The sequence below is a fragment of the Eleutherodactylus coqui genome, chromosome 2 (assembly GCF_035609145.1).
Source record: "Eleutherodactylus coqui strain aEleCoq1 chromosome 2, aEleCoq1.hap1, whole genome shotgun sequence".
NCBI classification, from domain to species: Eukaryota; Metazoa; Chordata; class Amphibia; order Anura; family Eleutherodactylidae; genus Eleutherodactylus; species Eleutherodactylus coqui.
In genome coordinates, this window is record NC_089838.1 from 1385470 (window position 1) to 1410884 (window position 25415).

Consider the following 25415-nt stretch of genomic DNA (forward strand, 5'->3'; position numbering starts at 1 on the left):
CTGGACCTGTTCAGAGATCCCGTACCGTCGATCAGTCCAGTGACAACTTTACGATTCACTGACATCTTGCAGTTTCTGTAAGGGTCAGGTGAGTGGTACTTCCCGAAGTCCCTCTCAAAAACCAAAGATGCGTGCCTATTATACTGGCAGCCTTTGAGCAAAGACTTCACTCTGGAGATCTCCTCGCGGCTACCTCCAGTCGAGACGAGATGTTCGAGTTTCCTCCTCAGGCCCTGATAAAGACGGTACTTACTCAGGCTCCTGAGGCTAGAGAGCTGGCGGAAGAACCTCGCCGCCCTCATCTTGAGCATCTCCCACCACTCTGACTTACTGCTACAAAGATCCAGTAATGGTACCTGGCTCTGCAGAAAATCCTCAAAGGACTGTCTTATCTCCGCTTCCTCCAGGAGTGATGAATTCAGCCTCCATAAGCCTCTACTCATCCGGGGGGTCTCTGCAACATTCAGAGAAAACAAAATCAGACAGTGGTCGGAGAATTCCACCTCAACAACAGAAACTGGTGAAGAGATGGCTTCCTCCTTCAAATAAAACCTATCTATTCTAGACCTACACTCGCCTCTATAATAGGTGAAACCCGTGTGGCCTGGGGTGTGCCGGATGTGGACATCCACCAGGCGAGCTTCGCTAGCTATGCTATTAAGCGCGAAGCTATCATAAGTCAGCTTGCCTAGGGAGCCTCCCCTGTCACGGGTCCTCGTGACTGCGTTAAAGTCACCCCCAAAGATCACCTGCCGACTGGTAAAAAGGTACGGCTTGATCCTCATAAAGAGATCCTTGCGGTCCCGCTTGGTTTGGGGACCGTAGATGTTGATTAGCCGAAGCTCTTGTCCCTTCATGAGAACATCCAGGATCAGGCACCTCCCTATTTCTAACTCGATAACCCGTCGGCATTCAACCGCTGCGGTAAAAAGTACCGCCACTCCGCTATATGGCTCGGCCGCAAGAGACCAGTAAGATGGACCAGACCTCCATTCCCTCCTTGCCTTATGCACAGCTGCCAAATTTGGCAGCCTGGTCTCTTGCAAAAACAAAATGTCGGCTTCAACGCGGCCGAGAAAATCAAAGGCCGCAAATCTAGCCATATCAGACTTAATGCTGGCAACATTAATGGATGCCAGCGTCAACGGAGCGGGTGCCGCCATCATTGGTGATTGAGTTAGATGGCTTTCTTCTTCCCACCCCCCTTCTCATCAGGGTCTGAGGATGACCCCTTGCCACGTTTCTTGGACACTGAAAGGTCCATGGCAAGGGGCTCCTCAACCTCGTCCTCCTTGCCACTGGGCTCTGGGCCAGCCCTCCCCCTGGAGGTCACCAAACCCCCACAAGAGGAAGGCTCAGCACCCCCTGTAGGCCCCACGCTTGTCCTAGGCACCTCTTCCTCCGAGGACGAGAGAGCTTGGTACCTGTTGGAGAGCCCAACAAGAGGAGAGTTTGGATTGCCTTCCTGCACCTGGCCCGTTGCAGGGGAAGATTTCCCTTCCCTTTTTTCATTTTCTTGGAGCCCTGCTTGCGCTTTTTCTTTTGCCACTCATCCTTGCCCTCACCCACACTTTCATAGTGGGAAGAATCTGAATAAGTGGCATCCTCTTCCCTTTGGATCCTCCTGACCTCCTCATCCAGCTCCCTGTCCCCTGGAGCCTCAACCACATGATTTGCGTCCGGAGCAGGGGCCAGCATTGACCCACCTGCCACCTGGGTTTCCACCAGCTCCCTGCCCCTTCCGCGCTTCTCTTGGCGCCTTAGCTTGGCTGCCCCAGCATGTTTGTTCTTCCTTGGCTCCTGGGCTCCATCGCCTCTGCTGGTCCCCTCCCCTGCAGAAGCAACCTCACGGCTCTCCTCCACTGGGGCCCTGACCGCATTGGCGAAAGAGCGCGGACAGCGACTGAATGGGTGACCGAGGTCACCACACAGGTGACACCTAATCTCTGTACAAGATGCCGCAAGATGACCTACCTCGCCACACAGAGCGCACTTGATGACGTTACAGGCTGCACTCAAATGTGTGGGGTCGCCGCACTTGTGACAGAGCTTCGGCTGCCCCTGGTAGAAGGCCAAGATACGATCCCTGCCAAGGAAAGCCGCGGATGGTATGTGGGCCACCGAATTCCCTGAACGCTTAAGTTTCACCATAAATGTCCAGGCTCCGGACCAGATGCCGTGTTCGTCCCGGTTCTTATTGGGCATATCCACCACCTCTCCGTACCGACTTATCCAAGTCATGATATCGTAACAAGAGAGGGACTCGTTACGAGTCAAAACGGTCACTCTCTTGACTCCAGTCTAGCGGGTTACCACTTGTGCAGCGAAACCGCGCCAGCCGGGCTCGTCCTTCATCAGCTCATAATTCCCCCAGAAGAGCTCCAGGCCCTCCGGGCGAGCAAAGCTGATGTCGAACTCAGACGTGCCATAAGGATGGATCAGGGCATAGATGTCATTTGCCCTGAAACCCATCTTCAGCAGAAGCTCCACCACCTTACTCCTGGATGGGCATGCGTCATTGCCTCTCCACTGAAGACGAGCCACATTCCTACGGCCAATGTCCTGCCCGGTTGTCGGCAGGGACCAAACGGTCTCCCCCCTTTGTTCTCGGAAGGCACCAAGACCATGTCTCTCCACCCAGAGAGACAAATCCACAACTCTGCCCCCTACATTCATCGAGCTCTCCCCCCTCCTCAAGGCCTCCAGGAGGCGCTGTTGCAAAACGCCGTCCCCAGAGCCCAAAGACGAGGAGGACGCATCCCCCCTCCCTCCAGCGGCGACACTGGCATAACTTCTACCAGATGTTGTCGCCGCTGGAGGGGCGACTGGATCCTGACCCACCCCCTGACTACCCTCCAAAGCCCCACCCTCCCGTACAAAAGGTGGCATACTAGCCGGGGAATCGGGGACACCTGTTCCTGCAGGAACAGGGGCAGCAGGAACAGGGGCAGCAGGGGTACCAACAGCCGCATCCATTACCGCACTCACTTCTCCATTAGCTGCTGGACCAGGACCCATGTTACCTTTACTCTTAATTTTCTCTTTATGCCCTGAGGGCAAGTCCATGGCACCTTTGGTGGGTGGCTGAAGATGTACTTCAACATTTCTTTTGACATTGGTGGCTGTAGCCTCGCCCACCTTAGCCACTCTTGGATCTGCAGTTCCCCCAGCTTTCCTTCCAGCAGCAGAAGGATGTTTACCATGTGTGGGAGGATCGGCAGACCCAGCCACCACCCCCTGCGCCCCCTCTGCACCGGAAAGGAGCTTTAGGGACACAGGGGGGACAGCTAAGCCACCACCGGTGGGACCTGGCGCCGGATCACGCCCCCCTCCCACTGGGACGTGACCAACAGCGCCAGCACCTCTGGACTGGCCGCGACCCTTTGCTTTCCCAACGCTCTTCTCCACCTCCTTTACTCCTCCATTCCCACTACTAGCACAAGTGGGCTTGGAGTTTTGGGCCGCATTAACCCTCTCTTCCCCAGTCCCCTGCACCGGACCCACCATAGAGCCCGGGACTAGGAGCTCAGGGTTACCACCCTGGTCTGACTTTTCAGCCAAACCAGAGTGCTTGGTGACATAAACGAACTTTTCTTGAATATACGTTTTTTCCTTTTTCCTCCTCTTTTTGTTTGAGGTTTCTGGGGGCAAATCCTTTCCAAAGTAGCAGGATTGTAGCCTCTCTGGGGACTCCTGCAGCTGTATCTGCCGCATTATCAGCGCCCCCTCTCCACTGCTGCTGCAGCTGTCGTCGGTGTCCTCCTGGTCAGATTCGCCTGACGTGGGGGGCAGGCTGACCTGTTCAGCTGGGATGCTGGGCCCAGTAGTCCCACCTGGCAGCGACGATTGCTGCTCACCAGAGCACCCAGCTCGACCATCCTCAGCACTGTCTGATTCGCCTGTGCTGCTGCTTGAGCACCTGGCAGAGCGCTCTTTAATAGCAGCGCTGCTCACAGACGCCATTTTGCTAAACCTTTCGTCGTTTAACAGTTTCTCTTTGAAAGGCCCGCTTCTTTGCAGAATCCTTTCCCTCTCCTCTGCATAAAACTCAATGGCCTCCTCACAAGCTTCAATCTGCCGCGATATGGCTAACTTCCTGGTGCGGGATCTGGCCCGCTCCGCATCATAGCGGGCAACGTGCAGCTCCTGCTTATATTTATTCAGCTGCCTCCTGACATGCCCAAAGTCCTTCATATACTTGGCAATACGGGTTGCCACATCCGTCACTGACTCGCCCTCCTTGCGATCAGCCCAACTTGCCTGCAAACGTTGTTTTGCCGCATGGTCCTCCACTCTCTTCCTCTGGCTGCGGGTCCTCTTGGGCTCCTCCAGGGGAGTCAGGGTGACATTGCTGCCACTCTGACCAGGTGTTCTCCCCTCCTGGGGTGCAGTCCTCCCTCCCCCCGACCGAAGCCGGAGGGAGGAGGTCTGGGACTCCATGGCTGGAGCAAGCCCAGCACCTGTAGACTTGGCTGGGTAAGCTTTCCTCTTACTGGTGACCACACCCTGGATCCTGCAGAGCTCTCACACACCCAACCTTCTCCAGAGATGCACTCACTATTCTGCTGGTGGAGTCACTGTGTACATACATTACTTATCCTGTACTGCTCCTGAGTTACATCCTGTATTATCCTCCAGAGCTGCGCTCACTATTCTGTTGGTGGAGTCACTGTGTACATACATTCCTTATCCTGTACTGATCCTGAGTTACATCCTGTATTATACCCCAGAGCTGCACTCACTATTCTGCTGGTGGAGTCACTGTGTACATACATTACTTATCCTGTACTGATCCTGAGTTACATCCTGTATTATACTCCAGAGCTGCACTCACTATTCTGCTGGTGGAGTCACTGTATACATACATTACTTATCCTGTACTGATCCTGAGTTACATCCTGTATTATACTGCAGAGCTGCACTCACTATTCTGCTGGTGGAGTCACTGTGTACATACATTACTTATCCTGTACTGATCCTGAGTTACATCCTGTATTATACTCCAGAGCTGCACTCACTATTCTGCTGGTGGAGTCACTGTATACATACATTACTTATCCTGTACTGATCCGGAGTTACATCCTGTATTATACCCCAGAGCTGCACTCACTATTCTGCTGGTGGAGTCACTGTGTACATACATTACTTATCCTGTACTGCTCCTGAGTTACATCCTGTATTATACTCCAGAGCTGCACTCACTATTCTGCTGGTGGTGGAGTCACTGTGTACATACATTACTTATCCTGTACTGACCCGGAGTTACATCCTGTATTATACCCCAGAGCTGCACTCACTATTCTGCTGGTGGAGTCACTGTGTACATACATTACTTATCCTGTACTGCTCCTGAGTTACATCCTGTATTATACTCCAGAGCTGCACTCACTATTCTGCTGGTGGAGTCACTGTGTACATACATTACTTATCCTGTACTGATCCTGAGTTACATCCTGTATTATCCTCCAGAGCTGCGCTCACTATTCTGTTGATGGAGTCACTGTGTACATACATTTCTTATCCTGTGTTATACCCCGTGGCAGGGGATCTGTTGTTGTCTGGTCCCCAGATATCATTCTTGCCATGTTGCTCACATCTAGTTCTGTCTTGAGTTCTCTTATCTCGGAATGATTAAAATAAGCCTGATAAGTACAACCTGCACTCACTATAATCTACGCAACCCAAGCAGATTGCAGGGCATATTAACATGTGAACGTGCGGAGCAGCGCTCTCCTTATCATAGCAGCTCAGTGATTAACGCGTCATTCATGATTCACACATGACAATGAAATGTTTAATTCCATGTGTAATAAAAGGTCGTTTCCCCATGGGGGTGCATTAACCCATGATATAAACTATCCAGTGGGGGTCAGTGGGGGGTCCGTACATTCCAACCTCTGAACAACAAGAAGAGAGACAACTGTAGCCGCACTGGAAAGTGTTGATGACAGGCCACGCCTCTCTCACACAAAGCCACACCCTCAGTCATCCCATAATAGTGCCCTTCCAGTGACCCCCTCACAGTAACAATGACCCCCATAGTGGTCCCAGTAGTAATAGTGCCCTCCATAGTGGCACAGGTAGTAATAGAACCCCCTATGGTAATACTGACACAATGCTAGACATGGCCATGGGCCACCTTTCGTGAGATGTGTCGCTGCCATCAATTTCTAGATGAGTTGTTTTTGTGAGTGAAATGGTAATCTGCCCCCCCCCCCCCCCCCGTCTGATATGTCCTACGGGGAATTAAAGGTGATTGGATGAGCGTTATAAAGATTGTGTTATTTATTTACATCTTACACAGCGTCCCAACTTTTCTGGAATTGGAGTTGCATGGTGACCCCATAGTGGAGCATCAGCCACCCAACAAGCATCTAACTCACCTGCAGGCCAAGTCTGCTGCTGTGATCAGTGCGACCTCTGACCTCTCTGCCAGTGTCTGCATGCCAGAACACAGTCCCCGGAGGACAGGTCAGGGGTTGCACTAATTATAACAGCAAGCCAGTTAAATGCTTGTCGGGTGGGGAGGTAGGACATGCCTCCTGCTAAACTGCACTGCATCCCAAATCTGGGACTGTCCCACAGAATCCAGGTTGATTGCCAGCATGGGGGTCTGACCTCTGGGACCCCCACCCATCAACGAAATGTGGTTCTGTATGTCACCCACAGAAAGGAAGGAGTGGTGGAGCCAGTGTGCTGCCCCTCCATTCATCTCAGCATACGGTGCTTTTTCTTGGGTCCAAAAGCCGGGCAGCTGGACGGAAACCGAACGGACCCCATTATACTCAACAGGGTCCGTGTGGCGATGTTCGGTTCTATCCCAAGATCGAGTCATTTGGCCACGAGGATTTCCCTTCCTGCTCCCCAAACAGAGCAGAAAAGCGGAGCCCTGGGCGCAGGTGTGACACCACGCAGACGGATACTAGAGCCGCGGCGAGCGCGGGGTCCGAGGGCCGGTGGGAAAGACTTGTTTTCACTCAAATTTTTCCACTATGTTAAAAGAAGGATCAAAATATCAACAACAGAGAAACGCGGTCAAGAGCCTCGGTGTCAGTGAACCTGGAGATGAACCTGATAACTCCTGGCAGGAGTATCAGAGTAGGGGGTGAGTAATACCGCCTGCAGCCATCAACCGCACCTCCTCATCAAGCGTACAGCCAGGGCCAAACTGACACAAGCCTTGTTTTTCACGAAGTTTTCTCCTTCAGTTTTTATGGTGATAATTCTGGATTGTCATGAAGATGATCAGAGGAAATGCAATAAATTAGAAGGTTTCAGGCCACTCAAGAAAGTTTAGCAAGAGCTAGCACCTCTCTTAAGGAGGATTCAGCTGCAGGATCGGTTCAACACCAGTGCAGAGCGGGTCAGGAATGGCAGCAGGCAGGAGGCACGCACAGTGGGGTGAAGGCTTCTGGAGGCCGTCTGGGGTCAATAACAGCAGCAAAAAACATCAAGGTCAGACACATTCTGTAGGAAGTAGAGGGATTAGACTGCAGAGGACTGGGAGAGTTATTTTCTCTGATGAAGCTCCTTCAAACTGTTTGAGACATCTGGAAGAAAAGCTGAGCGCTACCATGAGTCCTGTGTCATGCCAACCGTACAGCATCCTGAGATTATTCATGGGTGGGTTTGCTTTTCATCCAAGGGAGCGGGCTCACAGCCTAAGAACACCATGAATAAGGAATGGGGTCTTAGCCTCCTTCAAGAGCAACTTCTCCCAACCGTCCAGGAGCAATGTGTTGATGAACAATGCTTGCTCCAGCACGACGGAGCTCCATGTCACAAGGCAAAAGTGAGAACTAAGTGGCTCGGTGAACAAAACTTTGAAGGTTTGGGTCCATGGCCAGGAAACTCCCCAGATCTCAATCCCATTGAGAAAGTGTGGTCAGTGCTCAAAAAGGATGGACAAACAAAAACCCAGAACTTGTGATAAACTCCAAGCACTGATTAGGAGGAACGGGTTGTCATCAGTTTTTGGCCCAAATGCCGATATCCAGCATGCCCGGGCGGATTGCAAAAGTCTTCCAAAAATAAGGGGCAACACAGTAAACATTGTGTCATTGCTTATCAATTAAAGGTTGAAAACTTATGAAATGCTTCTAATTGTACTTCAGTAACCATAGAAACATCCAACTAAAAGATCTAAAAACAGTGAAGCAGCAAACTATGTGAAAACCAACATTTGTGTCAGTCTCAAAACGCTTGGCCACGACTGTACATCTGACCTAAATTGTTGTTCTAGTGCAGTAACAGGGACTGATTGCCATTATGTCCCATTGTTCTTTGCAGGTACTGGCCCTTTAAGCTGATTCTTCTGATGTTAGTAATGATGACTGCCAGCACTGTTCTGCTGAAGGACTTTATGGTTATGTTCAGGTCGGCAGGTCCTGAAGCTTAAGCAGAAGTAGTGATGCAGTTGATGAAAGGTCTGCGGCAACTTTGAGTTGTGACTGTAATGGTTGCATGAGACAGCATGGAATTTGCAAGTATCATCTGAATGGGGGGGGGGGGGGGGGCAGAACCTACTTTGGGTCCAGAAAGTGAAGCTCACTAAAGCCATAGAACCTAGGATCCTGTGGCTGCTAATCTGCCATCCTGGCCTCTTGACTGTGGCCTTATTTGAGACTGCTGACCTGATAGGGAAATCTCGAATTCAAGCATTCATGGATGACTGGAGCATTATAGACTAGACTATGGGCTAAACATGCTCTGGGGAATGTAAAAGAGAAACTATTAGCTCATAAATCTACTGCCCTATTTGAGTTCTATTTAATAAAAAATTACCCTGTGAGAGTAACAAAGACTGTAACTGCCAAGCAGTGTGACTACATAAAGAGAGACTGTAACTCCAAAGCTGTGTGCCTTCATAAAGGCAGACTGTAACCACAAAGCTGTGTGTCCTCATAAGGAGAGACTTGAAATCATAAAGCTGTGTGCTCTTATAAAGTGAGACTGAAACCACAAAGCTGTGTGTACTCATAGAGAAAGGCTGCAAACATAAAGCTGTGTATTTTCATAAAAAGAGACTGTAACCACAAAGCTGTGTGTCCTCATAAAGTGAGACTGTAACCACAAAGCTGTGTGTCCTCATAAAGTGAGACTGTAACCACAAAGCTGTGTGTCCTCATAAAGGCAGACTGTAACCACAAAGCTGTGTGTCCTCATAAAGTGAGACTGTAACCACAAAGCTGTGTGTCCTCATAAAGTGAGACTGTAACCACAAAGCTGTGTGCCCTCATAAAGGCAGACTGTAACCACAAAGCTGTGTGTCCTCATAAAGTGAGACTGTAACCACAAAGCTGTGTGCCCTCATAAAGGCAGACTGTAACCACAAAGCTGTGTGTCCTCATAAAGTGAGACTGTAACCACAAAGCTGTGTGCCCTCATAAAGGCAGACTTTAACCACAAAGCTGTGTGCCCTCATAAAGAGGGACTGTAACTACAATGCTGTTTGCCCTGATAAGAGACTGTTTGTTGCTTGTACTAATTGCCAAGCTGAATGTGCCCGTTAGAGACTATAAGTGCTAAACCATTAGGATTGTAAACATTTCAGTCTGTGCCTCCGGTGGAGTAAAGTTATTCAAGTTCATTACTATGTGTTCACATCCATTACTGTGCCGTCCTCCAATGGGGTTTCGCAGTAAGGGTCAATGGTCACATTCAAATTTTTCCTTCCTGGGGGACATTCACATCTTGTCTTCATTGTGTTCCAGGGTTCCATTCTGGGGTCCCTGAAAACAGGATTCAGAGCCCCGAACAGAACCATTGGCTGTCAATCATCAGATGAAGACCATTAAGGACTAAGTTATATTACCAGGCGCTGCCACTGCATTGTGCCCATCATCGGAGGTCGCCACTTATAAGGAAAGGCCAAGATTTCATGCGAATACAGCTTGGCACCACATACTAATGAGTTCTGGGTAAAAGGCCCCTTTAAGACCCGTCTGCTGATTGCGGAGTGATTTCACAGTGTTTGTGGAGTATGAGGCATCACCATCGCTCCTCTCAGGACATTTTGTGTCAATATGAGATTGTTGAATCTGAAGATGTAAAACTATGCGACTTGTTTACATTGGGCAGCCGTGAGCACATTGAGTGATGGTCTTGTGCTCCCTGCTTACATCTTAGTCTTGATTCATCACAATCATATGACCTTTTCAATTGACACATTGTTCTTGAAGTACAATGGGTTACATGACCAGAACGTGACCCCCGAGGGCAGCAGAGCTACTCCTCACGGCAGAAGTTGTAAAACTACCTTCAGCGTTCTTGAGGAGTCTTACCCCATTCCTCATTGACAGCGGCCTCCAGCTCACTAATATTCTTTGGTTTATGGGCTGCCTTCTTCACATCCCACCAAAGATTTTCTACAGGGTTCAAATCAGGAAATTGTGGTGGCCACTCCAGAATCTACCAGGACTTCTTCTGAATCCAAGTCTTGGTGGACTTTGAGGTCTGCTTGGGATCACTGTCCTGCTGAAAGGTCCAATGATGCCCAAGCTTCAGCTATCTCGTAGAAGGCATGATGTTTCTATCAGCGTATGCTTTGTTCTTCCTCCTCCAGACATACCCACAAAGTTCCACTTTTGTTTTATCGCTCCACAGAGCAGATTCCCAGGTCTTCTGTGGCCGATTTATATGGTTTTCAGCAGACTGGAGCGACTTCTCTTGTGCTTTTGGGTCAATAGATGTGATGTTTTGGAGTTTCGTCATTAAGACCTTCAGTGTTTAGATTGTGCTTCAGTGCAAATAGAAACCTCAGAGCTGCTGCTAGATCTTTCTGCAAGTCTTTTGCAGTTACTGGAGGGTTTTTGAATGCTTGCATCCTCAGCAATCTGGTGGCAGCCGGAGATCGCTTCCTTTTGCTGCCACCTCCAGGTAGGTCAGCCAGTGTTCCTATAACTCAGAACTGCTTCCAGCTGCATCTCGAGGAGCCCTCAGGGTTGTTGGGTCTTTGCTATCTTTCTGTGTTCTTTTCCTTCTTTGTACAAGGCAATGAACTCTCCTTTTAACTTTTTGGACCACTCTCTTAACTTTTGTCCCATTTAGACGGGAGAGTCGTCCAAACGACTGCATAAGCACTGAGGTTACCGCTAAGGTCATTAGCGCTCGTGCAGAGCATTAGACAGGCAGTTTACTGCTGGATCGCGGGCTTCTTATTCAGCGAGTCATCTTAATGGTAAGAACGCCCCACGGTATTCACCTAGATCTTCTGTTATTTAGTTCATTTTGTCTCTCTGGTTAGTTGGTCTCTCCTGTCCTTGCCCTAGGGTCCCCATCAGTGTAGAGTAGGGACCGCCACCCAGTTGTCGCCCTGGGGTTTAGCCCAGGGGGGCAAGTAGGTAGGGACAAGGGAGAGGGTTGGTTGTAGGGACTTCCAGTCTTCCGTTTCTAACCGACCCTGATAGTCGAAAGCTTTCACCAAGGATAGAAGTTCCAACCTGCTCCAACTACACCTCCAACTGAACTGAAAAGCTGCAAATGAAATCCGCGGACAGATATAAACCAACGACTAATAAGCACCCAAACACTCACCAAACATGCCCGCATGCATAGTTAGATGGAAATACTACAGAATATACAAATGAGATAAAAGGAAAAAAACCTCAGCGCTCGTACCATAGAATAGGTAGAAATAGAGTATACTGAAGAGATTAAAGTTATATCACTTACTTCAGGGAGGCGCCTTTAGGGTAGGCGCCTCCTAATCCAAATAGGCGTATCAAATATGGTGCCGATCAACAATGATGAACAGGTTCCACGATTTTAATAAAATAGAATAAAATATACACAACGCGTTTCGGCCGCACTTGAAAAAGGCCGTGCGGCCGAAACGCGTTGTGTATTATATTTTATCTTGTTTTATTAAAATCGTGGAACCTGTTCATCATTGTTGATCGGCACCATATTTGATACGCCTATTTGGATTAGGAGGCGCCTACCCTAAAGGCGCCTCCCTGAAGTAAGTGATATAACTTTAATCTCTTCAGTATACTCTATTTCTACCTATTCTATGGTACGAGCGCTGAGGTTTTTTTCCTTTTATCTCATTTATATCTTCCTCCTTCATGCCATGATTGGAGTTTCCCTCTAGCCGCTCTCTCTTATGAGATTGTTTACAGCACCTAGGAATATTCGTCTTCACCTGGCAATCAAGACCCCTCACCTACTACACTTTTCAGTATCCTTCCAGTGAGCGCCAAATCCTTACTCATCACAGAATATACAAGGTATTGGTTCATGTCTTGGCCAAGACACTTAAGCCCACGAGCCCGCGACAAAGGTCCTCATTGTCTCGTGGGTCCCTCTTCTACAACAGAGCTTACCCATGAATCATGCCTGCATGCGGGGCAGTCATCCCCTTCAGGAATCTAGGACCTGCCTCCTGCACAGACACACAGAACTGGACACTGTTCATATCTACACAAAAACATCCATTACTGGAAACACCAGGGTATTGGGAAACCAGCATTCTCTAGCCAGAGAGGTTGGTATATATGTGTAGCAGACTGGTGGTGATTGGCTGGCTATAGATCTCACACCCAATTATCTCAGTTATCCCACACCTGTGAAGGTGCGCTCCTGCAAACCCGTAGAACAACAGGTCCCAGCAGCACAGCTTAACATTAGCAATATTTAAAATATGCAATCAGACATTACAGTCAACGCAGCCCTCGGCAGTCCGGGAATTGGTCAGTTATGTTTAGGGGGCATTTACTGTTTTTATACTGGGACTGAATATATTATTCTTCTGGCTGATGCAAATATAAGTTTGGTTCTGCTCCCATATCTATGTATTAAACTCACTTCTGGTACTGTATCTATGTAGTGAGCTCGGTATTGTTATTGCATCTATGCAGTAAGTTTGGTTCTGGTACCATATCTATAGAGTAAGTTTGTTTTCTTACAATATTTATGTAGTAAGCTCAGTTCTGGTACTGTATCTATGCAGTAAGCTCAGTTCTGGTACTGTATCTATGCAGTAAGCTCAGTTCTGGTACTGTATCTATGCAGTAAGCTCAGTTCTGGTACTGTATCTATGCAGTAAGCTCAGTTCTGGTACTGTATCTACAGAGTAAGTTTGTTTTCTTACAATATTTATGTAGTAAGCTCAGTTCTGGTACTGTATCTATGCAGTAAGCTCAGTTCTGGTACTGTATCTATGCAGTAAGCTCAGTTCTGGTACTGTATCTATAGAGTAAGTTTGTTTTCTTACAATATTTATGTAGTAAGCTCAGTTCTGGTACTGTATCTATGCAGTAAGCTCAGTTCTGGTACTGTATCTATGCAGTAAGCTTGGTTCTGTTATAGTATCTAAGCAGTAAGTTTAGTTAAGGAACCAAATCTATAGAGCACATGTGTTTCTGTTACCATACTTATGTAGTAGGCCTGGTTCTGGTACTGTTACTATACAGTAAACTTGGTTCTGGTATTGTATCTACACCATACATTTGCTTCTGATACCTTATCTATGGAGTAAGCTTGTTTGTGTTACCATATTTATGTAGCAAGCTCAGTTCTAGTACCGTATCTGTGTTGCACTATATGTGTAGAGCAGATTAGGGAGGTAAGGAAAATGATAATCTTATTGCTTAATGCTAATTTCCTGCATCAGCACTGAGTAATTATGGTTACAATCACCCAAAACGAGCGCATTGTAGCAATAACAGTGTAGATGGGGCAGTGCCAGGGGCGGCATGAGTTGTAAATGCAGTCCGGGTTACGAAATGATCTTCTGGGTCACAAGAAGTTATTCTTTGAAGAGAACAATCTGTCAGCAGTTCCTCCTTCCCACCTGAACTGTGACCGCTAGCAATCATTAGTGCTGAGCTGTGCTGCCCTTTGTAATGCTGCACTGTATACAGGACTGCGTGCGATGGCTGATATGCACTGTATACAGGACTGCGTGCGATGGCTGATATGCACTGTATACAGGACTGCGTGCGATGGCTGATATGCACTGTATACAGGACTGCGTGCGATGGCTGATATGCACTGTATACAGGACTGCGTGCGATGGCTGATATGCACTGTATACAGGACTGCGTGCGATGGCTGATATGCACTGTATACAGGACTGCGTGCGATGGCTGATATGCACTGTATACAGGACTGCGTGCGATGGCTGATATGCACTGTATACAGGACTGCGTGCGATGGCTGATATGCACTGTATACAGGACTGCGTGCGATGGCTGATATGCACTGTATACAGGACTGCGTGCGATGGCTGATATGCACTGTATACAGGACTGCGTGCGATGGCTGATATGCACTGTATACAGGACTGCGTGCGATGGCTGATATGCACTGTATACAGGACTGCGTGCGATGGCTGATATGCACTGTATACAGGACTGCGTGCGATGGCTGATATGCACTGTATACAGGACTGCGTGCGATGGCTGATATGCACTGTATACAGGACTGCGTGCGATGGCTGATATGCACTGTATACAGGACTGCGTGCGATGGCTGATATGCACTGTATACAGGACTGCGTGCGATGGCTGATATGCACTGTATACAGGACTGCGTGCGATGGCTGATATGCACTGTATACAGGACTGCGTGCGATGGCTGATATGCACTGTATACAGGACTGCGTGCGATGGCTGATATGCACTGTATACAGGACTGCGTGCGATGGCTGATATGCACTGTATACAGGACTGCGTGCGATGGCTGATATGCACTGTATACAGGACTGCGTGCGATGGCTGATATGCACTGTATTGTATTATACGTGTTAAGTGCTGAATTAATGTGCGCTGTGCCTTTAAGGTGATATTGGTGGTGGGCGCACTGGAGGGCTGTGGTCAGGGGTCTTGTGTGTAAGGCATATGGATGCGGTAATGAGGCCCAAACTGCGCTCTAGTAGAGGTCTGATTATAAATAGTAAGGACTCTGAGCGCCTCGTGGTCCGTTAGATAGAGTGCTGCTGACCCGCCGGGCACCTGCCGCCATCTAGAGAGCAGCGAGGAGGATCCGTGGTTGGAGTTTTGTGGAGAGTAGCGACTCTAAGACTCGGTCTACTTACCTCCCAACTATCAAACATCGAAAAGAGAGATGTCTGATTTTTGTTTACATTAAGCCACACCTCTAACCCTGCCCATACATGCCCAATCCTGCCCTGTCCCCTTAGTGCCCCCTCACAGTAATAGTGCCCCTTAGTGCCCCCTCACAGTAATAGTGCCCACTCTCGGTAACAGTTTCCACTAGTGCCCCCTCATAGCAATAGTGACCTGTAGCACCTACTCTGTTCTAGTGCCCGCTACTGCCCCCTCACAGTAATAGTGCCTTCTCGTGCCCCCTTATAAAATGAATGCCCTGTGGTGCCCCCTCACAGTAATAGTGCCCCTTATTGACATCCTCACACTATTAGTGCCCTGCTGATACCTCCCTGGTGTCTGACAGCGAAGGTGAGGGGCACGCCAGGTTGGAGGTCACCTCTTCAGCCATATATGGTGACTGTCAGGGTACGGGAGGGGCACGGGCCCTTACGCATCAATATTGGCGGATATTGCATCAATTCTTTTTGAACTCGGCAGTCGGGCGCACGAGCTGTAAATGTGTTGCTATTTACATTGAACCAAAAATAGTAAAGCCGTGTCAAAGTGTTCCAGTTGTCACATGGCAGCGCTGCGGGCGCCAAAAATACGCCAATCTCTATTCAAAAATTACATTTAGCTTTATGTACTAATATAAAAAAATAATAAAACAAAAAATGGGGGCAAATCAAGAAAAACAAAAACCCCTCGGGGGAGTTGGATCAGCGGGAGCCACTAATTAACGCCAAATGCCGCTTGGCTTAAAACAACCCTCGTTAGGTCCTGTTAGCGCCAGTTATTGCAGACGCTTTCTTGTAGGAACCCTTCGTAAGGACAGACAGCGGCTGGCCACGCCCCCTATCGGGGAAGAAGGAACGAGCGAGCGAGCGGGCGGGCGGGCGGGCGGGCGGTGTGTGGGAGCTTAACTACTTGTATAAACCCGAGCGGCTGGATTCTGGCAGACACTGTATAGGGGGTACACCCCGACTGACACTGTATGGGGGTACACCTCGACTGACACTGTATAGGGGTACACCCCGACTGACACTGTATGGGGGTACACCCCGAATGACACTGTATAGGGGGTACACCCCGACTGACACTGTATGGGGGTACACCCCGACTGACACTGTATGGGGGTACACCTCGACTGACACTGTATAGGGGTACACCCCGACTGACACTGTATGGGGGTACACCCCGAATGACACTGTATAGGGGGTACACCCCGACTGACACTGTATGGGGGTACACCTCGACTGACACTGTATGGGGGTACACCCCGACTGACACTGTATGGGGGTACACCCCGAATGACACTGTATAGGGGGTACACCCCGACTGACACTGTATGGGGGTACACCCCGAATGACACTGTATAGGGGGTACACCCCGACTGACACTGTATGGGGGTACACTGTGCCCGCCAATATATTGGGGATACACGGACTGGCACTGCAAGGCAGAGTATACCGTGGCTCGCACTGTGAGGGTGTACACTGACTGGCACTGCACGGTTGGGACACTGTGATTGGCACTATGGCTGACACTATATGGCAGAGTACACTGTGGCTGGCACTGTATGGTGGGGGGTACACAGTGGTTGGCACTGTATGAGGGTACACTGTGGCTGGCACTATATGGGTGTGCACTGTGGTTGGCACCGTATGAGGGTACACTGTGGCTGGCCTGTATGGATGCTACACTGTGGCTGGCACTGTATTGGGGGTACACTGTGGTTGGCACCATATGAGGGGACACTGTGGCTGGCCTGTATGGATGCTACACTGTGGCTGGCACTGTATGGGGGGACACTGTAGTTGGCACCATATGAGGGTACACTGTGGCTGGCACTGTATGAGGGGACACTGTAGTTGGCACCATATGAGGGTACACTGTGGCTGGCACTGTATGGAGGCTACACTGTGGCTGGCACTGTATTGGGGGTACACTGTGGTTGGCACCATATGAGGGTACACTGTGGCTGGCACTGTATGGAGGCTACACTATGCCTGGCACTGTATTGGGGGTACACTGTGGCTGGCACTGTTTGGGGGGTACACTGTGGCTGGCACCGTATGAGGGTACACTGTGACTGGCACTGTTCGGGGGGTACACTGTGGCTGGCACCATATGAGGGTACACTGTGGCTGGCACTGTATGGAGGCTACACTATGCCTGGCACTGTATTGGGGGTACACTGTGGATGGCACCATATGAGGGGACACTGTGGCTGGCACTGTATTTAGGCTACACTGTGGCTGGCACTGTTTGGGGGGTACACTGTGGCTGGCACCGTATGAGGGTACACTGTGGCTGGCACTGTTCGGGGGGTACACTGTGGCTGGCACCGTATGAGGGTACACTGTGGCTGGCACTGTATGGAGGCTACACTGTAGCTGGCACTGTATGTGGGATACACTGTGGTTGGCACCGTATGAGGGTACACTCTGGCTGGCACTATATGGGGGTGCACTGTGGTTGGCACCGCATGAGGGGACACTGTGGCTGGCACTGTATGAGGGTACACTGTGGCTGGCACTGTTCGGGGGTACACTGTGGCTGGCACTGTATGGAGGGTACACTATGGTTGGAACTGTAAGGGGGGTACACTGTAGCTGGCACTGTATGGAGGGTACACTATGGTTGGAACTGTAAGGGGGGTACACTGTAGCTGGCACTGTATGGGGGGACACTGTGGTTGGCACTGTATGAGGATACACTCTGGCTGGCACTGTATGGCAGAGTACACTGAGGCTGGCAGTTTGTGCCCATGTGTACCTCAGCACCTGGTATAGTTCCTCCCATGTTCCTTGTTGAACAATGTGACGTAATGACTGCGGGAATGACATCACAACAGATGCCACCTGCAGCTCCCCGGGGGGCAGGAGCCGTCGGGGTTGTGCCCGTGTAGACCTCCACCTGCAGGAACTGGAGGAGCGCAGTGCGCCCAGCTGGCGCAGCGTCTGCAATAGGTGCGCTGCTCCCGGACCTCCTGTCCTGCCCTATGTGCCCCTGCACCGGTGTCCTGCCCTCCGGTGTCCTCCTCCTCCTGCCCGGTGTCCCCCTGCACCGGTGTCCTCCTCCTCCTGCCCCCGGTGTCCTGCCCGGTGTCCCCCTGCACCGGTGTCCTGCCCTCCGGTGTCCTCCTCCTCCTGCCCCCGGTGTCCTGCCCTCCTGCCCGGTGTCCCCCTGCACCGGTGTCCTGCCCTCCTGCCCCCGGTGTCCTGCCCTCCTGCCCCCGGTGTCCCCCTCCTTCTGCCCCCGGTGTCCCCCTCCTTCTGCCCCCGGTGTCCTGCCCTCCTGCCCCCGGTGTCCTGCCCTCCTGCCCCCGGTGTCCTCCTCCTCCCCCTGCCCGGTGTCCTGCCCTTCTGCCCCCGGTGTCCCCCTCCTTCTGCCCCCGGTGTCCTCCTCCTTCTGCCCGGTGTCCTGCCCCCTGCCCGCCCCGTCCTTAGCGCCCCTTATGAATGGCAGGTTGCGCTCTCACTCCGGATCGCAGCATGGAGCTGAGCGCGGAGCAGCACCGCATCCCCCTGAGCGACGGCCACAGCATCCCGGTCCTGGGGCTGGGGACCTACTCCGCCCCCACCACGGTCAGTGCGATCCTACCCCGACTACCCCGTACTACCAGTGGCACTACTGTTATATTATGGGGACTATTATACCCCTGGCACTAGTATTATATTATGGGGACTACTGTTATATTATGGGGACTACTGTTATATTATGGGGACTACTATTATATTATGGGGACTACTATTATATTATGGGGACTATTATACCCCTGGCACTAGTATTATATTATGGGGACTACTATTATATTATGGGGAATACTGTTATATTATGGGGACTACTATTATATTATGGGGACTACTATTATATTATGGGGACTACTATTATATTATGGGGACTACTATTATATTATGGGGGCTACTGTTATATTATGGGGACTACTATTATATTATGGGCACTACTGTTATATTATGGGGACTATTATACCCCTGGCACTAGTATTATATTATGGGGACTACTGTTATATTATGGGGACTATTATACCCCTGGCACTACTGTTATATTATGGGGACTACTGTTATATTATGGGGACTACTATTATATTATGGGGACTACTATTATATTATGGGGACTATTATACCCCTGGCACTACTGTTATATTATGGGGACTACTGTTATATTATGGGGACTACTATTATATTATGGGGACTACTATTATATTATGGGGACTACTATTATATTATGGGGACTATTATACCCCTGGCACTACTGTTATATTATGGGGACTACTATTATATTATGGGGACTACTATTATATTATGGGGACTATTATACCCCTGGCACTACTGTTATATTATGGGGACTACTATTATATTATGGGGACTACTATTATATTATGGGGACTATTATACCCCTGGCACTACTGTTATATTATGGGGACTACTGTTATATTATGGTGACTACTGTTATATTATGGGGACTACTGTTATATTATGGGGACTATTATACCCCTGGCACTACTGTTATATTATGGGGACTACTGTTATATTATGGTGACTACTGTTATATTATGGGGAATACTGTTATATTATGGGGACTATTATACCACTGGCACTACTGTTATATTATGGGGACTACTGTTATATTATGGTGACTACTGTTATATTATGGGGAATACTGTTATATTATGGGGACTATTATACCACTGGCACTACTGTTATATTATGGGGACTACTGTTATATTATGGGGACTACTGTTATACCCCTGGCACTAGTATTATATTATGGGGACTACTGTTATATTATGGGGTCTATTATACCCCTGGCACTACTGTTATATTATGGGCACTACTATTATATTATGGTGACTACTATTATACCCCTGGCACTAGTACTATATATCTTGGCATTTCTCTTATACTGCTGGCACTAGAATTATAGTCTTGGCACTTCTCTTATACCCCTGGCACTACTATTATATTATTGGTACTACTATTATACCCCTGGCACTAGTACTGTATATCTTGGCATTTTTCTTATACTGCTGGCACTAGTAATATATTCTTGGCACTTCTCTTATACCCCTGGCACTACTATTATAGTCTTGGTATTACTATTATACCCCTGGCACTGCTATTGTAGTATTTGTACTTCTCTTATAACCCTGGCACTTGTATTATAGTCTTGGTACTTCTCTTATGCCCCTGGCACTAGTAATATATTCTTGGTGCTACTTTTATACCCCTGGCACTAGTATCATATTGTTGGTACTTCTCTTATACCCCTGGCACTTGTATTATAGTCTTTGTCCTTCTCTCATACCCCTGGCACTAGTAATATAGTCTTGGTACTATTATTATACCCCTGGCACTAGTATCATATTCTTGGTACTTCTCTTATACTCCTGGCACTTGTATTATAGTCTTTGTCCTTCTCTTATACCCCTGGCACTACTATTATATTCTTGGTACTTCTCTTATACCCCTGGCACTGGTATTATATTCTTGGTACTACAATTATACCCCTGGCACTAGTATGATATACTTGGTACTCCTATTATACCCCTGGCACTAGTATTATATTCTTGGTACTACTATTATACCCCTGGCACTAGTGTTATATTCGTGGTACCACTATTATACCCCTGGCACTAGTATTATAGCCTTGGTACTTCTCTTATACCCCTGGCACTAGTATGATATACTTGGTGCTACTATTATACCCCTGGCACTATTATAGCCTTGGTACTTCTCTTATACTCCTGGCACTAGTATCATATTATTGGTACTTCTCCTATACCCCTCGTTTACCCCTGGCACTAGTACTATATATCTTGGCATTTCTCTTATACTGCTGGCACTAGAATTATAGTCTTGGCACTTCTCTTATATCCCTGGCACTAGTATTATATTATGGGGACTACTATTATATTATTGGTACTACTATTATAGTCTTGGTACTACCATTTTTATCCCTGGCACTAGTATTATATTCTTGGTACTATTATTATACCCCTGACACTGCTATTGTAGTCTTGGTATTACTATTATATCCCTGGCACTAGTATTATATTCTTGGTACTACTATTATACCCCTGACACTGCTATTGTAGTCTTTGTACTTCTCTTATAACCCTGGCACTAGTATTATACTCTGGGCACTTCTCTTATACCCCTGGCACTACTATTATAGTCTTGGTACTTCTCTTATACCCATGGCACTAGTATCATATTGTTGGTACTTCTCTTATACCCCTGGCACTTGTATTATAGTCTTTGTCCTTCTATCATACCCCTGGCACTAGTAATATAGTCTTGGTACTACTTTTATACCCCCGGCACTAGTATCATATTCTTGGTACTTCTCTTATACCCCTGGCACTAGTATTATAGCCTTGGTACTTCTCTTATACTGCTGGCACTAGTAATATAGTCTTGGTACTTCTCTTATACCCCTGACACTAGTATTATATTCTTGGCACTTCTCTTATACCCCTGACACTAGTATTATATTCTTGGTACCACTATTATACCCCTGACACTAGTATTATATTCTTGGCACTTCTCTTATACCCCTGACACTAGTATTATATTCCTGGCACTTCTCTTATACCCCTGACACTAGTATTATATTCTTGGTACTACTATTATACCCCTGACACTAGTATTATATACTTGGTACCACTATTATACCCCTGGCACTAGTATTATATTCTTGGCACTTCTCTTATACCCCTGGCACTAGTATTATATTCTTGGTACTTCTCGTATACCCCTGGCACTAGTATTATAGCCTTGGTACTTCTCTTATACTGGTGGCACTAGTAATATAGTCTTGGTACTTCTCTTATACCCCTGGCACTAGTATTATATTCTTGGCACTTCTCTTATACCCCTCGCACTAGTATTATATACTTGGTACTACTATTATACCCCTGACACTAGTATTATATACTGGGTACCACTATTATACCCTTGGCACTAGTATTATATTATTGGCACTTCTCTTATACCCCTGGCACTAGTATTATATTCTTGGTACTTCTCTTATACCCCTGGCACTAGTATTATATTCTTGGTACCACTATTATACCCCTGGCACTAGTATTATATTCTTGGTACTTCTCTTATACCCCTGACACTAGTATTATAGTCTTGGTACTTCTCTTATACCCCTGGCACTAGTATGATATACTTGGTACTACTATTATACCCGTGGCACTACTATTATATTCTTGGTACTTCTCTTATACCCCTGGCACTAGTAATATATTCTTGGTACTACTATTATACCCCTGGCACTAGTATCATATTCTTGGTACTTATTTTATACCCCTCACACTAGTGTTATATTCTTGGTACTTCTCTTATGCCCCTGGCACTAGTATTATATTCTTCGTACTTCTCTTATACTCCTGACACTAAGTATTATAGTCTTGGTACTTCTCTTATGCCCCTGGCACTAGTATGATATACTTGGTACTACTATTATACCCGTGGCACTAGTATTATATTCTTGGTACTTCTCTTATACCCCTGGCACTAGTAATATATTCTTGGTACTACTATTATACCCCTGGCACTAGTATCATATTCTTGGTACTTATTTTATACCCCTCACACTAGTGTTATATTCTTGGTACTTCTCTTATGCCCCTGGCACTAGTATTATATTCTTCGTACTTCTCTTATACTCCTGACACTAAGTATTATAGTCTTGGTACTTCTCTTATACCCCTGGCACCAGTATGATATACTTGGTACTACTATTATACCCCTGGCACTAGTAATATATTCTTGGTACCACTATTATCCCCCTGGCACTAGTATTATATTCTTGGCACTTCTCTTATCCCCCTGGCACTAGTATGATATACTTGGTACTACTATTATACCCCTGGCACCAGTATTATATTCTTGGTACCACTAATATACCCCTGGCACTACTATTATATTCTTGGTACTTCTCTTATACCCCTGGCACTAGTATAATATTATTGGTACTTCTCTTATTCCCCTGGCACTAGTATTATATTCTTGGCACTTCTCTTATACTCCTGACACTAGTATTATATTCTTGGCACTTCTCTTATACCCCTGGCACTGGTGTTATATTCTTGGTACTACTATTATACCCCTGGCACTAGTATCATATTCTTGGTACTTATTTTATACCCCTGGCACTTGTATTATAGTTTTTGTACTCCTCTTATACCCCTGACACTAGTATCATATTCTTGGTACTTCTCTTATACCCCTAGCACTAGTATTATATTCTTGGCACTTCTCCTATACCCCTGGCACTAGTATTATATACTTGGTACTACTATTATACCCCTGGCACTAGTATTATATTCTTGGTGCTACTTTTATACCCCTGGCAGTAGTATTAGATTATTGGTACTACTATTATACCCCTGGCACTTGTGTTATAGTTTTTGTACTTCTCTTATACCCCTGGCACTAGTATTATATTCTTGGTACTTCTCTTATACCACTGGCACTAGAATGATATACTTGGTACTACTGTTATACCCCTGGCACTAGTATTATATTATTGGTACTTCTCGTATACCCCTGGAACTAGTATTATAGCCTTGGTACTTCTCTTATTCCCCTGGCACTAGTATGATATACTTGATACTACTATTATACCCCTGGCACTGGTATTACATTCTTGGCACTTCTCTTATCCCCCTGGCACTAGTATTATATACTTGGTACTACTATTATACCCCTGGTACTAGTATTATATTCTTGGTACCACTAATATACCCCTGGCACTACTATCATATTATTGGTACTTCTCTTATACCCCTGACACTAGTATTATAGACTTGGTACTTCTCTTTTACCCCTGGCACTAGTATTATAGACTTGATACTACTATTATACCCCTGACACTAGTATTATAGTCTTGGTACTTCTCATATACCCCTGGCACTAGTATTATAGACTTGGTACTTCTCTTTTACCCCTGGCACTAGTATTATAGACTTGGTACTTCTCTTTTACCCCTGGCACTAGTATTATATTCTTGATACTACTATTATACCCCTGGCACTGGTATTACATTCTTGGCACTTCTCTTATCCCCCTGGCACTAGTATTATATACTTGGTACTACTATTATACCCCTGGCACTAGTATTATATTCTTGGTACCACTATTATACCCCTGGCACTACTATCATATTATTGGTACTTCTCTTATACCCCTGACACTAGTATTATATTATTGGTACTTCTCATATACCCCTGGCACTAGTATTATAGACTTGGTACTTCTCTTTTACCCCTGGCACTAGTATTATATTCTTGATACTACTATTATACCCCTTGTACTACTATTAGATTTACATCTACTCTCTACCCCAATACTATTTTACTAATATAATTAATCCATTGCTTCTGTAATAATCCTAATACTCCTATTATATATGCCTTCTCACTGGAATAACCACATTATTATTATTAGACCTAACTCCTATTAATACTGAAATATCCCCCTGCTTTGGCTATAGTAACCCTATACCCCAGTACTATTATAAGACCCCTGGCACTAGTATTATTTTCCTGATATTACTATTATACAACGGTATTGTTAATATACCCCTGGTACTATTAGTATACTACTGGTACTACTATTATACTCCTAGTACTACTATTATATGTCTGGTAGTTCTATTGTACCTCTAATACTTGTATTATACTACTGCTATTACTTTTAAACCACTGGTACTACTATTATACCCCTGGTGCTAGCACTATAGTACTATTATGCACTTGGTACTAGTATTATACCCCTGGTACTACTATTATACCGCTAGTGCTAGCACTATAGTACTATTATGCACTTGGTACTAGTATTATACTCCTGGTACTACTATTATACCCCTGGTGCTAGCACTATAGTACTATTATGCACTTGGTTCTAGTATTATACCCCTGGTACTACTATTATACCCCTGGTGCTAGCACTATAGTACTATTATGCACTTGGTACTAGTATTATACTCCTGGTACTACTATTATACCCCTGGTGCTAGCACTATAGTACTACTATTTTGCACTTGGTACTAGTATTATACCCCTGGTACTACTATTGAACTTGTGATGCTAGTATTACACTCCTAATATTACTGTTAAACCACTGGTAGTACTATTATGCCCCTGTTGCTATACCATACCTCTGGTACTATACACCTAGTACTAGTATTACACCCCAGGTACTAGTATTATTTCCCTAGTACTACTTTTAAACTCCTGGTACTAGTGTTATATTTACTTCTACTCTCTACCCCAATACTCTTTTACTCCTCTAACTACCCCATTCCTTCTGTAATAACCCTAAT

At 46.9% G+C, this 25415-nt stretch overlaps 1 protein-coding gene across 1 annotated transcript in view; it reads left to right on the forward strand.

The window, feature by feature from the left end:
* Positions 1–18505: 18505 nt before the first annotated feature.
* Positions 18506–25415, forward strand: part of AKR1D1 (aldo-keto reductase family 1 member D1) — a 51458-nt gene continuing 44548 nt past the window's right edge. The window contains exon 1 of the mRNA XM_066590152.1: positions 18506–18643. Within this exon, the coding sequence (XP_066446249.1) occupies positions 18518–18643 (126 nt within the window). The 5' untranslated portion in view covers positions 18506–18517. The remainder of the gene's footprint in view (positions 18644–25415) is intronic.